At 46.5% G+C, this 16,451-nt stretch overlaps 2 protein-coding genes across 5 annotated transcripts in view; both read right to left on the minus strand.

Moving 5' to 3' along the window:
- LOC135522848 (brefeldin A-inhibited guanine nucleotide-exchange protein 1-like) overlaps window positions 1–10,033 on the minus strand; it is a 123,069-nt gene extending 113,036 nt beyond the window's left edge. For 3 of the 4 annotated variants that reach the window (XM_064949483.1, XM_064949482.1, XM_064949480.1), the window contains exon 1: window positions 9,672–10,032. In XM_064949483.1, the coding sequence (XP_064805555.1) occupies window positions 9,672–9,795 (124 nt within the window). In that variant the 5' untranslated portion in view covers window positions 9,796–10,032. Of the gene's footprint in view, window positions 1–9,671 lie in introns of all 4 variants that reach the window. The other variant, XM_064949481.1, reaches the window with a different exon arrangement.
- Window positions 10,034–13,566: 3,533 nt separating this feature from the next.
- LOC135522850 (carboxypeptidase A6-like) overlaps window positions 13,567–16,451 on the minus strand; it is a 58,917-nt gene continuing 56,032 nt past the window's right edge. Inside the window, exons 10-12 of the mRNA XM_064949485.1 lie at window positions 15,551–15,753; window positions 15,356–15,440; window positions 13,567–15,083 (exon numbers count right to left, since the gene is read on the minus strand). Coding sequence (XP_064805557.1) covers window positions 14,854–15,083; window positions 15,356–15,440; window positions 15,551–15,753 — 518 coding nt within the window. The 3' untranslated portion in view covers window positions 13,567–14,853. The remainder of the gene's footprint in view (window positions 15,084–15,355; window positions 15,441–15,550; window positions 15,754–16,451) is intronic.

Here is a 16,451-nt window from a genome sequence, read left to right on the forward strand (position 1 = left end):
CGCACGCTGGCAACTACACACAAACAATATCCCATAACCCACAGGTGAAAAAAATACAACTTAAGTATGATCCCCAATTAGAGACAACGATACCAGCTGCCTCTAATTGGGAATCATGCACAAACCCCAACATAGAAAATACACCTAGAACCCTACATAGAATTAATAAACTAGACTAAAACCCCTAGACACGCCCTGACCTACTCTACCATAGAAAATATAGGCTTTCTATGGTCAGGACGTGACAGTACCCCCCCCCCCCCCTCCCCCCAAAGGTGCGGACTCCGACCTCAAAACCTGAAACAAAAAGGGAGGGTTAGGGGGGGTGTCTAGTTTTGGTTGGCGGCTCTGGTGGGGGGCAAAGTACCCGCTCATCCGCCAGCATCGGGGGCGGCTCTGGTGCGGGACGAAGTACCCACTCATCCGCCAGCATCGGGGGAGGCTCTGGTGCGGGACGATGTACCCACTCATCCCCCAGCATCGGGGGAGGCTCTGGTGCGGGACGAAGTACCCACTCATCCGCCAGCATCGGGGGAGGCTCTGGTGCGGGACGATGTACCCACTCATCCCCCAGCATCGGGGGAGGCTCTGGTGCGGGACGAAGTACCCACTCATCCGCCAGCATCGGGGGAGGCTCTGGTGCGGGACGATGTACCCACTCATCCCCCAGCATCGGGGGAGGCTCTGGTGCGGGACGAAGTACCCACTCATCCCCCAGCATCGGGGGAGGCTCTGGTGCGGGACGAAGTACCCACTCATCCCCCAGCATCGGGGGAGGCTCTGGTGCGGGACGAAGTACCCACTCATCCCCCAGCATCGGGGGCGGCTCTGGTGTGGGACGAAGTACCCACTCATCCCCCAGCATCGGGGGCGGCTCTGGTGCGGGACGAAGTACCCACTCATCCCCCAGCATCGGGGGCGGCTCTGGTGCGGGACGAAGTACCCACTCATCCCCCAGCATCGGGGGCGGCTCTGGTGCGGGACGAAGTACCCACTCATCCTGCGGATCCAGCCATGGACCCAGGCTGGACACTGTGCCTGGACTGGACCTAGGCGCAGGGGAAAGCTCCTGCCATGGACCCAGGCTGGACACTGTGCCTGGACTGGACCTAGGCGCAGGGGAAAGCTCCTGCCATGGACCCAGGCTGGACACTGTGCCTGGACTGGACCTAGGCGCAGGGGAAAGCTCCAGCCATGGACCCAGGCTGGACACTGTGCCTGGACTGGACCTAGGCGCAGGGGAAAGCTCCAGCCATGGACCCAGGCTGGACACTGTGCCTGGACTGGACCTAGGCGCAGGGGAACGCTCCAGCCATGGACCCAGGCTGGACACTGTGCCTGGACTGGACCTAGGCGCAGGGGAAAGCTCCTGCCATGGACCCAGGCTGGACACTGTGCCTGGACTGGACCTAGGCGCAGGGGAACGCTCCAGCCATGGACCCAGGCTGGACACTGTGCCTGGACTGGACCTAGGCGCAGGGGAAAGCTCCTGCCATGGACCCAGGCTGGACACTGTGCCTGGACTGGACCTAGGCGCAGGGGAAAGCTCCAGCCATGGACCCAGGCTGGACACTGTGCCTGGACTGGACCTAGGCGCAGGGGAAAGCTCCAGCCATGGACCCAGGCTGGACACTGTGCCTGGACTGGACCTAGGCGCAGGGGAAAGCTCCTGCCATGGACCCAGGCTGGACACTGTGCCTGGACTGGACCTAGGCGCAGGGGAAAGCTCCTGCCATGGACCCAGGCTGGACACTGTGCCTGGACTGGACCTAGGCGCAGGGGAAAGCTCCTGCCATGGAGCAGGACTGGACGCTGTGCCTGGACTTGGCACCAACGCCGAAGAAGACTCTGGCCTTGGAGCTGGACTGGACGCCGTGCTTAGACTGGGCATCGGCGCAGGGGAAGGCACCGGCCATGGAACTGGAGGTTCCGGGACCGTTGACCATCACAGAAGGTTCAGGACCGTGGACCGTCTCAGGAGGTTCCGGACTGTTAAACATCGCCGGAAGCTCTGGCCTGGGAACTGTCGCCGGAAGCTCTGGACTGGGAACTGTCGCCGGAAGCTCTGGACTGGGAACTGTCGCCGGAAGCTCTGGCCTGGGAACTGTCGCCGGAAGCTCTGGACTGGGAACTGTCGCCGGAAGCTCTGGACTGGGAACTGTCGCCGGAAGCTCTGGCCTGGCAACTGTCGCCGGAAGCTCTGGATTGGGAACTGTCGCCGGAAGCTCTGGATTGGGAACTGTCGCCGGAAGCTCTGGCCTGGGAACTGTCGCCGGAAGCTCTGGACTGGGAACTGTCGCCGGAAGCTCTGGACTGGGAACTGTCGCCGGAAGCTCTGGACTGGGAACTGTCGCCGGAAGCTCTGGCCTGGGAACTGTCGCCGGAAGCTCTGGATTGGGAACTGTCGCCGGAAGCTCTGGCCTGGGAACTGTCGCCGGAAGCTCTGGCCTGGGAACTGTCGCCGGAAGCTCTGGACTGGGAACTGTCGCCGGAAGCTCTGGACTGGGGATCGTCGCAGGAAGCCTGGTGCGTGGGGCCGGCACTGGTAGTACCGGGCTGGTGACATGCACCTCAGGGCGAGCGCGAGGAGCAGGCACGGGGAGCTGACTCAGGTGGCACCAAACTGACAACACGTTCCTTAGTGCAAATACCGTGCATCCTCCACCAACTCAACAACTCTCCCATTACTCTCTCCTCCAAATTCTCCCTCTTCTCCCAGACAGGCTCTGGTTCACTCCTCGGCTCCGCCGACTGCTCCATGTGCCCCCCCCCCAATTTTTTTTATTGGTTTCTGTGGCCTTCCTCCCCGACTTCGTTGCTGTCCCTCCTTCGCTGCTTCCATGGCAGGCTCCTGTCTCCTGCCATTATTTCCTCCCAAGTCCAGGATATTCTCTCCCTGATCTCCTCCAAAGACCAGGATGCCATCTCCTCCCGGGCACGCTGCTTGGTCCCGTTGTGATGGGATATTCTGTCACGTTGTTCGTAATAATGATGATCGGACCAAGGCGCAGCGTACACAGAGTTCCACATGTTTAATAAAGAAACTCACCAATATAATACAGAATAATAACGAAACGTGAAGTCAAATGCAGCGCACGCTGGCAACTACACACAAACAATATCCCATAACCCACAGGTGGAAAAAATACAACTTAAGTATGATCCCCAATTAGAGACAACGATACCAGCTGCCTCTAATTGGGTATCATACACAAACCCCAACATAGAAAATAAACCAAGAACCCCACATAGAATTAATAAACTAGACTAAAATCACTAGTCACGGCCTGACCTACTCTACCATAGAAAATATAGGCTTTCTATGGTCAGGAAGTGACAGCTTAATTTAAAAGGATTCGTAGTTACTGCTATAGTTATAATAGATACAGTCTTGATTCAGTAACATTAAAGCTACAATATCTAACTTTTTGGGCGACCTGACCAAATTCATATAGAAATGTGAGTCATAGATCTGTCATTCTCATTGACAGCAAGTCTAAGAAGCGGTATATCTGTTCTATGTGCCCTATTTCTATGCTTCCCGTTCTTATGTTTTGTTTTTGCGTATTTTACTTTGGGTTTTGTACACCAGCTTCAAACAGCTGAAAATACTATATTTTGGGTTATTGAAAACATATTTCACAGCGGTTTGGATGGTACAATGATTCTCTACATTGGTTGTTTTGTCATATACAATGACAAAAGACAGTACTGTTTCCAGAGGACTGCCAGTGACGTGTCCTAGATATGACCAAGTTCATGAAACCACGGCTATACACTGTATATAAGACAGATTAAGACTGCATAAGACTGCACAGTGTAGGCATGTACTGTGGACAGACTGCTATATCCGCGCAGCAGGACCTCGTGTGTGTGAACTGAATGTATTCACAGGCTGCAGTGAGCTGGGAAAGCAGAGGACTGTGGAATGAGAGAAATGTGCAGCGGCCCTACTGAACTCTGGAAGAGCCCTGACCTCTGGAAGAGCCCTGACCTCTGGAAGAGCCCTGACCTCTGGAAGAGCCCTGACCTCGCTGCGACTGGCAGCTCCTTCCCTCCACGTGACTCAACGTCTGGGTTTAAAGTTGATCCAACAACTTGGTCTGAAAACAACACAGTAGCCCCTCCCCTTCCCCCTTAACTGTTTGGAGAGTGTCAGGTAGGTGTTTACAAGCATTATGGTATCTCTACCTGACCTTCCAATGGACTGACAGAGAGCATCTGTTCTATTGTTTTATCCATTTAGTCCATATACTGCAAGCAGCAAAATACTTGGGCTTGTTTTCAGGAGGATGTCAATATGCTGATTTATCTCACTGCAGAAAAATATCATATTGGTTACGGACTTGGAAGTCAGCCCGGCGTTTGCAAACTATTTATTCATCATGAATCAAAAATGGACCATAAACCGCATTCTCAGAATAGGAGGACAGCGCCAGCTACTGCACCTAGGCATCTTTGATGTCTCCAGAGTCTCTCTTCCATCCATCGACCTTTCTCCCTCCCTCTCTCTCTCATCAGACCTACTCTGATCTTAGGATGAATGTACTCCTGCTTCCGTCACTGTTTTGCCTCTGTGACAATGTGAGAACCTTTCACTATGCAAGCTGATGCAGGATGGATCCCTAAACAACAGCAAAGGTCAAGTTCACAGTGAAAATGAGAACAAACTAAATCTGAGGCTGACAACTTACGTTTTACATCAAAACAAAACAAATGCTTGGATAGTGTTACAATGAAGATCACAAAGCTACAAGAAGAGTTAAAATAGGGCTGTAACATGCAATGCCTTTGAACAACACTGCCTATTCAGTATCAGCATAAGGCTAGTAGGTAGTGGACTAGGGCTAGTGGGTACGGGACTAGGGCTAGTGAGTAGGGGACTAGGGCTAGTGGGTAGGGGACTAGGGCTAGTAGGTAGTGGACTAGGGCTAGGGGACTAGGGGACTAGGGGACTAGGGGAAGTGGGTAGGGGACTAGGGGACTAGGTGTAGTGGGTAGGGAACTAGGGCTAGTGGGTAAGGGACGAGGGCTAGTGGGTAGGGGACTAGGGCTAGTGGGTAGGGGACTAGGGCTAGGGGACTAGGGGACTAGGGGAAGTGTGTAGGGGACTAGGGGACTAGGTGTAGTGGGTAGGGAACTAGGGCTAGTGGGTAAGGGACTAGGGCTAGTGGGTAGGGGACCAGGGCTAGTGGGTAGGGGACTAGGGCTAGTGGGTAGGGGACTAGGGCTAGGGGACTAGGGGACTAGGGGAAGTGTGTAGAGGACTAGGGGACTAGGTGTAGTGGGTAGGGAACTAGGGCTAGTGGGTAAGGGACTAGGGCTAGTGGGTAAGGGACTAGGGCTAGTGGGTAGGGGACTAGGGCTAGTGGGTAAGGGACTAGGGCTAGTGGGTAGGGGACTAGGGCTAGTGGGTAGGGGACTAGGGCTAGTAGGTAGGGGACTAGGGCTAGTAGGTAGGGGACTAGGGCTAGTGGGTAGGGGACTAGGGCTAGTAGGTAGGGGACTAGGGCTAGTAGGTAGGGGACTAGGGCTAGTGGGTAGGGGACTAGGGCTAGTGGGTAGGGTACTAGGGGTAGTGGGTAGGGGACTAGGGGTAGTGGGTAGAGGACATGGGGTAGTGGATAGGGGACTAGGGCTAGGGAACTAGGGCTAGCGGGTAGGGGACTAGGGCTAGGGGACAATGGGTAGTGGGTAGGGTACTAGGGGTAGTAGGTAGGGAACTAGGGGTAATAGGTAGGGAACTAGGGGTAGTAGGTAGGGAACTAGGGGTAATAGGTAGGGAACTAGGGGTAGTAGGTAGGGAACTAGGGGTAATAGGTAGGGAACTAGGGGTAGTAGGTAGGGAACTAGGGGTAATAGGTAGGGAACTAGGGGTAATAGGTAGGGAACTAGGGGTAATAGGTAGGGAACTAGGGGTAGTAGGTAGGGAACTAGGGGTAGTAGGTAGGGGACTAGAGGTAGTGTGTAGGGGACTAGAGGTAGTGTGTAGGGGACTAGGGGTAGTAGGTAGGGAACTAGGGGTAGTAGGTAGGGAACTAGGGGTAGTAGGTAGGGAACTAGGGGTAGTAGGTAGGGAACTAGGGGTAGTAGGTAGGGGACTAGAGGTAGTGTGTAGGGGACTAGGGGTAGTAGGTAGGGGACTAGAGGTAGTGTGTAGGGGACTAGGGGAAGTAGGTAGGGGACTAGGGGTAGTAGGTAGGGAACTGGGGTAGTAGGTAGGGAACTAGGGGTAGTGTGTATGGGACTAGAGGTAGCGTGTAGGGGACTAGGGGTAGTAGGTAGTGAACTAGGGGTAGTAGGTAGGGGACTAGAGGTAGTGTGTAGGGGACTAGGGGAAGTAGGTAGGGGACTAGGGGTAGTAGGTAGGGAACTGGGGTAGTAGGTAGGGAACTAGGGGTAGTGTGTATGGGACTAGAGGTAGCGTGTAGGGGACTAGGGGTAGTAGGTAGTGAACTAGGGGTAGTGTGTATGGGACTAGAGGTAGCGTGTAGGGGACTGAATGTATCATGATCAGAGGGACTGTCATTGAGAGGTCAGTAGACTGGAAGTAATGGCATTCTCTCTGAGATGTCTCTGTGCCTCAAGGCAAGAGGAGAGATTATGTAAGTCACTGGTAATGGGTCACCCAGTTGTTTAGACAGGAAGTGGTTACTTCAGACTCAAAGTTTCTCATTGTCTTAGGATGAGCAGCCTTCAAAATGTCCATCCATGCCTCCAATACGCTGTTAAATAGAATCACAGCTGGTTATCATAAAAATAAAAAAACAAATTCAGGCACACCTTTAGAATGTGTAATATTTATAGGCCACGACACAGGCCTACAGCATAATAAAGCAGTGGTAAACTCACGGCTCTTAAAACACCCACACACTGTGGTGCTCTGACTAATCTGGGCTATTCACTTTATGAATGCAGGGGGAGCGTTGTTCCTACTATGAACTCTCCTCCTACTTAAGATAACCTCACACAACTCCAGGAAGTACATAGCCTAATCCTCATATAAACCCAGTAGCCTATGTAAGACAATAGGGAACGAATACAAAGATGTCTGATAAACTATTTGTATTATCATAGTTCAGATAATTTACATTAAAAGAGCAAGTTTTAGTAAACATGCTAACATGTAGTGAATACTCAATGGTGTTACTAACAGTGTAATAACATTATAATATCATTGCATATTGGCTAATACCAATGTAGTCTAGTATTGTGCATTCCCTATCCCCCAAAACCGTTGAGACAGGTACAGTAAGACAAAGACAGGCTCGACTCACTGGCTGCTCAACAACAAAGGTGGGCCAATTTGTTTCACCAGCAGTGTCAGATTACTGGTACAGCAGAAGAGAGCCTAACTTGATCCAAAAAGGCCTAGCACACATCCTGGTGTTGAGACATGGACCAGAAACTATCAGGACAAAACCTGTTCTGAGTTGCATGACTGATGAAAATGATTCACGTAAAGTTTAGTTGAGCCTTCATCTTTCTATGTCCAACATAAAGCAACCCGGCATAGGACCAATGGAGATAAGGCTATAGTGTAAAGACGAGCCTCTGCTTAATGCACCTGTTGCGAGTGTGAATGATGCCATGCTGATAATGTAACATGATACACTATATAGACAGAAGTATGTGGACACCCCTTCAAATGAGTGGATTTGGCTTTTTCAGCTACACCTGTTGCTGACAGGTGTATAAAAATCGAGCACACCGCCATGCAATCTCCATAGACAAGCATTATCAGTATAATGGTCTTACTGAAGAGCTCAGTGACTTTCAATGTGGCACCGTCATAGAATGCCACCTTTCCAACAAGTCAGTTCATCACATTTCTTTCCAACTAGAGCTGCCCTGGTCAACTGTAAGTGCTGTTATTGTGAAGTGGAAAGGTCTAGGAGCAACAACAGCTCAGCCACGAAGTGGTAGGCCACACAAGCTCACAGAACGGGACCGCCGAGTAGTGAAGCACGTAACGCGTAAAACTTGTCCTCGGTTGCAACAGTCACTACCAAGTTCCAAACTGCCTCTGGAAGCAACGTTAGCACAAGAACTGTTGTCGGGAGCTTCATGAAATAGATTTCAATGGCCGAGCAGCCGCACACAAGCCTAAGATCACCATGCACAATGCCAAGCGTCGGCTGGAGTGGTATAAAGCTTGCGCTATTGGACTCTGGAGCAGTGGAAACACATTCTCTGGAGTGATGAATCACACTTCAGCATCTGGCAGTCAGACAGACAAATCTGGGTTTGGTGGATGCCAGGAGAACGCTTCCTGCCTGAATACATAGTGCCCACTGTAAAGTTTGGTGGAGAAGGAATAATGGTCTGAGGCTGTTTTTCATGGTTCAGGCTAGGCCCCTTACTTCCAGTGAAGGGAAATCTTAACACTACAGCATACAATGACATTCTAGACAATTCTGTGTTTCCAACTTTTTGTTTTGGCAACAGTTTGGAGAAGGCCCTTTCCTGTTTCAGCATGACAATGCCCCTGTGCACAAAGCGAGGTCCATACAGAAATGGTTTGTTGAAATCGGTGTGGAAGAACTTGACTGGCCTGCACAGAGTCCAGACCTCAACGCCATTGAACACCTCTGGGATGAATTGGAATGCCGACTGCGAGCCAGGCCCAATATCAGTGGCTGACCTCACTAATATTCTTGTGGCTGAATGGAAGCAAGTCCCCGCAGCAATGTTCCAATATCTAGTGGAAAGCCTTCCCAGAAGAGTGGAGGCTGTTATAGCAGCAAGGGGGGACCAACTCCATATTAATGCCCATGATTTTGGAATAAGATGTTCGACGAGCAGGTGTCAACATACACTACATGGCCAAAAGTATCTGCCACTTGCCCGCCGTGGTGCAGGTGTTTTTGGGGACAACCCAGACCTGGACACAAACGCAGATCCAGTCTCCAACGATACCACAGTCACCAACATTCACTGCCAGGCGATAGGCCACATTCTTTCAACACCACTCCCTCTCCAGCCACGCAGGGCAGTCTGGATATCCAGAGCAGAGCAGACAGACACTGCTTCGTATGACACACAAGATCCCACCAGAAAAAGTGAAAGTGTTGAGGCTAAATTATTTTCACATATCGTCCTAACAATGTAATGAAATATGATTCATTTGAAATTAACATTGTCGGTAGCTTCTTCTTCTTGGAGGAAGAATTGTAGCTACGAGTGGCCGTAGCCTACAGCCTATGACTTGCAGACAAATGCAGTTCCATTAGGTTGTATCATTGGTAATAATAACAGTGCCAGTTTGCTTTCAGGTAATAGCTGTCTATTTATTTCAAAAGGCCTGAATTATCAGTTACATGCGTAATAAACTAGTGTAGCAGCTTGCAAATGTCAAAGGAGACACCCACCTCTGTCACTTGCACCATTTCCGTATTCACATAGTAACTAAACAATGATTATCTCCGATCCTATAATGCAACCTCGATAGTTGTATATTCTACACTTATATCCCATCCTTCACCAGAATAACTCCTAAATTATCGGGCGAAAAGCCATATAACCCATTTAGCTCTACAATGTTGCCAACAGATTCTAGGAAGATTTTTGCGACATTGTAGCAGCCGAAAACCTATCAAGCAGGATAAACAGAGATGTATGACGTGGGCAAATCAATGACAACCTCAGATTGTGATAATGCCAGAACTTACCAAGTGCCACCTCGCAGGCTTTGCGCAATTGTGAATGATGAGACTTTTTAACCTCCTTGTCGGCCAGGATCTTCTCCAAAGCTCTTGTTAAAAACATGTTTTTCGTCTTTTTGCCCTCATACATGACGCACCGGAATTAGGGCGAGGAGCCTGTCCAAAGGGCAGCAGCCGTTTCAGACCGATGTATTCTGTTCGAGATGACAGCGGCAGTTGCTCTAACATACAGACATAAATAAAGACAGAAGGTGGGGTAAATCCCTCAGATTTCCATTAGCAACCTGCCTAGCTGCGCCATGTTGAAAGGAAGCGACGTCACGCACTTTAAAACTGGCCGCAGTGAGGCAGCAGGATGATCCAGGCAGCGGTTCAAGGAGCGGAAATACAGAGAGACAGCGAGGGGCTGTGTGTGTGTGTTTGTCCGTGTGCGTGTTTGTCCGTGTGCGTGTGTGAATGGTATATGAATAATATACGCAACTTCTGTGAGCGCACAATGGTCTCCTTTTGAATAAATATAGTATACCTAACCATGATATTACGTTCATACTTGAGAAAAAGTAAAGACACCTTAATAGAAAATTACTCACGTAAAAGTGAAAGTCACCCAGTAAAATACTCCTTGAGTAAAAGTCTAAAAGTATTTGGTTTTAAATATACGTAAGTATCAAAAGTTAATGTAAATGCAAAAATATACTCAAATATCAAAAGTAAAAGTACAACTATAAATAATTTCAAATTGGCTATGTTCATCAAACCAGATGGCACAATTTTATTATTTTATTTTATTTAAGGATAACCAGGGGCACAATACAACACGCAGACAACATTTACAAATGAAGCATGTGTGTAGGGATTCTGCCAGATCAGAGGCAGTGGTGATGTTCTCTTGATAAGTTTGTGAATTGGACCGTTTTCCTGTTCTGCTAAGCATCCAAAATACTTTTGGGGGTCAGGGAAAATATATTGAGTAAAAATTACATTATTTTCTTTAGGAATGTAGTGAAGTAAAATTAAACGTTGTAAAAATATATAGTAAAGTACAGATACCCCCAAAATGACTTGAGTAATATTTTAATGTATTTTTACTTCATTACTTTACACCACTGTTGAAGAGCCATGATATTTAGATAGTCTTTTTTTAAATTATTGATTAGTTAAGTATTGGGATTATTTCAGGTAATATTTCATGTAAATAATAAGGGGCTATCAAACATAAAATCAACAGCAGAGCCTGACAAGAACCTGTGAGTCTCCATTCTGTAACATTAAACTGTAAGGCCATTTTTCACATTATAAGGTCATACACATCTAGGCAATGGTCATGTGTTGTGACACCTTTACTAAGGCATGCTGGGTTAAAGACAACCTCCTACTGGGGAACCTAAAGGGCACTCTGTAGAACCCTGGGTCCTCTCAAACAGAGGGGACACTTATCTGGACAGACCACTCAGAGAGGGGATCTATCTGACATCACAATGGGGGCCATCCCGAAGAAAAACACCTGCACAATGAGGCACACATCAGACTTCCTGCATAAGGCCCTAAATGATCAAACAAAACAAAAAATGAAAACAAAATGTATTTTTTAATGTTTAATCTAACAAACACTCATTATACTAAGCACAACTAACATAATAGTTAGTTGTGCTTGATTACCAACAATGACGAGACAGCCTACAGGGAGGAGGTGAGGGCTCTGGGAGTGTGCTGCCAGGAAAGTAACCTCTCACTCAATGTCAGCACAACAAAGGAGATGATCGTGGACTTTAGGAAACAGCAGAGGGAGCACCCTCCATCCACATAGATGGGACCGCAGTGGAGAAGGTGGAAAGCTTGAAGTTCCTCGGCGTGCACGTCACTGACAAACTGAAATGGTCCACTCACGCAGACAGTGTGGTGAAGTGTGGTGTGGCGCAACAACGCCTCTTCAACCTAAAGAGGCTGAAGAAATTTTGATTGTCACCTAAAACCCTCACAAACTTTTACAGATGCACAATCGAGATCATCCTGTCAGGCTGTATCACCGCTTGGTACAGCAACTGCACCGCCCGCAACAGCAGGGCTCTCCAGAGGATGGTGCGGTCTGCCCAATGCATCACCGGGGGAAAACTACCTGCCCTCCAGGATATCTACAGCACCCAATTTCACAGGAAGGCCAAAAGATCATCAAGGACAACAACCACCTGAGCCCCTGCCTGTTCACCCCCACTATCATCCAGAAGGCGAGATCAGTACAGGTGCATCAAAACTGGGACCGAGAGACTGAAAAACAGCTTCTATCTCAAGGCCATCAGACTGCTAAACAGCCATCACTAGCATATGGAGGTTGCTGCCTAGATACATAGACTTGAAATCACTGTCCAGTTGTATAAATGGAACACTAGTCACTTTAATAATGTCTACATATCTTGTGTTACCCATCTCATATGTATATACTGTATCTTATGTTATTCTACTGTATCTTATTCATTGCTCAACCATATATTTTTATATTCTTAATTCCATTGCTAGATTTGTGTGTATTGGGTATATGTTGTGTAATTGTTAGATATTACTTGTTCGATATTACTGCACTGTCGGAGCTAGAAGTACAAGCATTTCGCTACACCAAAAATAACATCTGCTAAACACATGTATGTGACCAATCAAATTTCATGTAATTTTTGATTTGATGTGATTTGAACCAAATACTACTCCAGCTTTTTCCTTTGTTTGGTACCTGCAGTCAAGTCGTTTCACCAAAAGGACACTGATGCTGCACTCTTGAAAGTGAGCCATGATGTTGTTTACTTGTTGAGAAGTGAAAGGCAACCAAAACTGCAGTGTCAGCTAAGGGAGGCACTATGGAAGAGAGTACCTGATCACAATTGAAGCTAAAAGCTGTGATTTGCTCACTGGCACACAAAGTGCTGCTATTGAAATTGGCACTCTTACCTTACCATTTTGCGTCAGTTAAAAACTATATGATAGAGAAATAATATTGTGGTAGCAAAGCATTTAGTCTTTTATTTAAACCTGGAATGGAAAAACCCTGACACCTCTAAATCTGTCAATACTGGAACATCACCTGACAATTTTGAAGATCAACTTCTCTCTGTGTCTCAGTTGCTTTTCCAGAGCAACTACTAGCACTTTACACCCAGGTGGGAGGCAAGAGGGACAATCCCACTACATTCTTACTAGTCTCACACATGCAGTCTCTCACACACACACAGGATGTCTAGCAAAGAGACAGACAAAACATTCAGTACAAGGATCCTTCTTCATTAATGATTTAGTGTTGTGACCAAGAGTGTTTTGGGGTGGCGGGGTGAGGGCGGGAGAACAACAACTTTAGAAGTAGAAAGAAACCTAACTCTGATCTATCTGGTGCCAAGTCATCATTGTCATCCACATCAAATTGGAATAATAATGGCTCCAAATTAATCTTTGTCAATTGTGAGAGTGGGCATGAACTGTTTGCACAAATACACAAGGATTGGATTAAACAGGGTGGTATATGAGTGTGTAGTTGCAGGGCCCCAGAAACACGGCATGCTGGGTCTTGTTAGAATGAATTAATAACAAGCTAGACTTACAGGGAAAAACAGACACTTGCTCATTACTATGGAAATAACAAAAGCAGACAGTTCTCAACAAAAAAAACTGCAAGAGACAAGATTGGGAGGAGGTTGAGCCAATATGTTTTTTTGACCTTGTGAACTTGCTTCATTGCTTCCCTTGAAAACATATGTTGCTGCATCCCTGTTCCACTACCACACATGATATTACACTCCTGTTACGTCAAACTATGTTATTGAAATATGTATAATGTTAGTAATGACAATGAAAGTATCCACATGTGACAACCTCGTAAAAAAGAAATACCGTTTATTACAATTCAGTAAATGTCCTGGGCACTTTCTATCAAAAGTAAACATTTCCTCTTTAGAAAATTATAGAAATGTGTCCTTTACCACTGACTATATAATTCAGAAACTCTAAAGCATAAAGAGATGTAAAGTCCATTTGAAGGCAGTTTGTTAAAGGAAAAGTTTCCTCAAATGACACATTTGCTCACCAGTTAAGCAGTCGATGGACAAGGTATGACAGCAATCCATGCTTTGGTTTTGTATAACCGGACACACTTTTTCTGCATTAGTGGAAAAATCTATTGCAAGTCACTGGTAGCTATATTAGCATTTTCACGCTTCATGTCCAAATTATCTGTTAGTAAGTTAATTGAGTTACACAATACATTTTTGATACTTTAGGATGACTTGGACATGAAGAGTGAAAAGGTTAATATATGTATTTCAAAACACTGTCCAGCTAAACAAAACTAAAACTTTGAGTGCTGTCATACCTTGTCCATAGACTGCTGACAGGGTAAGGAAACCAATATGTCATTTTGTCATTTGGGTGAACAACCCTTTTAATGATACTATAGGCATTCTTGTTGTTTGTACCATAGAAACTACATTTGCTTTGCTAAATAAGCTGATGTTCTACCACAATTAATGTAAAATACATTTGGAAGACATCTAGAGCAGTTAGCTGATGGTGCTCCAGATAGTGAAGTTTTGAAGGGTGAACAGTAACAGTACAGTAACAGTAACAGTGGACAGTAAGTTCAGGAGAAAGTCTTGGTTTAAAAAAAGTGCTGTGAAATGCAATATCAGTCTCTTGAAAATGGCATTCAAGTGCTTATGTCCACTGTACACTTTGTAAATAGTCGAGTTATTATAGTTCAAGGTGAAGTTATGTCATCTGACCTCTAAATAATTGTTTGAGGTCCTTTTCAAGTACCACTATTATAGCCTCTAACATACAGACATAAAAGGGAGTGTGACCACTCTTGGGTAAACATTAAAGGGATAGCTCGGGATTTGTATGTATCTGCATCCAATATGAAGGACGCTAGAGATCATTTCAAGAGCCAATGCTAATTAGCATTAGCGCAATGACTGGAAGTCTATAGGAACAGCTAGCATGCAAGCTGTTCCCATAGACTTAGTCATTGCCCTAACACTAGTTAGCAACTTCTTTCAAACTGCATGCAGATACATAAACATTTTAATCTCACTCTAGGTAAGTAGATAAAATCCCAAACTATCCCTTTAAGGCTTGCATAATCCTTTTTGACACAATAACCAGCCGCCTGTAGATATTTGCTAGCAGATACAGAGATAATTGTCTGTATATCTCAAAGATATGGATATCGCTCCCTGTCCAGCTCATGCATCCCTGTCTCACACTTCTTCAGTAGGCCTGATGAGATGGTCTTCACTGCTCTCATGGTCTCAGTGCAGGTGGGGTTGATCAGGGCTTCAGGTAACAGGAAGCCAAAGTAGCCTGTGTCCCGCAGTTCAAAGGCAAAGGCATAAAGGATCCCGTTCCTATATGCCCAGTCCATGGAGCTGCCTGAGCTGACATCTGTTGGAGTCAGATCAAATAAAACAGTTTGGATTCAAGTAGGGGATTTTACCACAGGTAAACATGTGTCAAATCAAATCAAATTTTATTTGTCACATACACATGGTTAGCAGATGTTAGCAGATGTTAATGCGAGTGTAGCGAAATGCTTGTGTATGGGAGGAATTCTAATATTTGATCTTAATATTATGCGATCAAAGTTTTCGGAGTGTTTTCCAGTGTTCTGCTGAAGTAAGGTAATTATCAGGAAGTAGAGCGTATGTCTTACTCACACAGGGTGGTGGAGGCAGGTCCATATCTATACCTCACACCATAGGCAGAGTACAGGGCAGTCACTGCATTGTGTGCAGCTGACTCCTGTAAGAGGGGTTAAACAATCATTACATTCCAATTATTTATTCAATTCCAATATGTGTTGCAACAACATTGATTCATTGATTGATTGTGGTCACAGATCTGTCTCTCACCACACAGTTAAAGTTAGGGATGGTGGCGTATTTATAGGAGTAGGGGTAGAGCAACATTTGGGCGTAGGCGTGGATGGAGATGTAGGCCTTGACACGCTTCTTGTGCTTCCGCAGAAATTTGGCAACCGCCTTGACCTCCGGCTCGGACTCGGGGAAGGGTCCGCAGTACGTGTCATCACAGGGCTGGGAGGATGCACCCTCCTCTGGCAAGGGGAACAACAACAGGGAAGGTACTGTTGCTTAGTATGATCATACAGTATTAAGGGGTGTACATACAGAGAGGATACACAAGTTTATACTGGAATTATACCCAAAACATATTTTATAGGATATTAGTATTGGGTTAGGTTTGATTTTATTTTATGTGACAATTTAAAATACATAAATGTTTTACACCAGGCAACAGATACATATACCAAAAATTGCAGAGGATACCATACACAAAAATGTCGGAATGTGGCTGTTTCAGCTTCCTTATTTCAGTGCATTTGGTGTAAAGTAAGTTGCTCAGGGTGAGAGTGTCTGCCGTCTGCTAGATGACAAAATTGTTCATGGTAAATGGGAGGTACAACATCAGAAACACACCAGGACATATTTTTATTCCACACAGCCTGTTGACATTTTATCAATTCAAAATGTTCTTGGGACCAACTGTCTCACTGTTGCCTGCTAACAATTGTTTTATACATGATAACTCACAAAATGGCCTCCCTCTCTTTCTCATAGCTTTGCAATATGCATGTATTCTATCCACAAATATACAAAACCCTCCAACTACAGTATGTCTCCTTGAATAGTGTAAATGAGTAATCCAAAAATAAATGTGAGAAACTCAACTTGGTGCAACCTGCTGACAGACAAGACTGAGCTGATCTAAGAGATTTGCCTGTGAGCAACAAGC

This window comes from Oncorhynchus masou, chromosome 30 (assembly GCF_036934945.1).
Source record: "Oncorhynchus masou masou isolate Uvic2021 chromosome 30, UVic_Omas_1.1, whole genome shotgun sequence".
Taxonomy (NCBI): domain Eukaryota; kingdom Metazoa; phylum Chordata; class Actinopteri; order Salmoniformes; family Salmonidae; genus Oncorhynchus; species Oncorhynchus masou.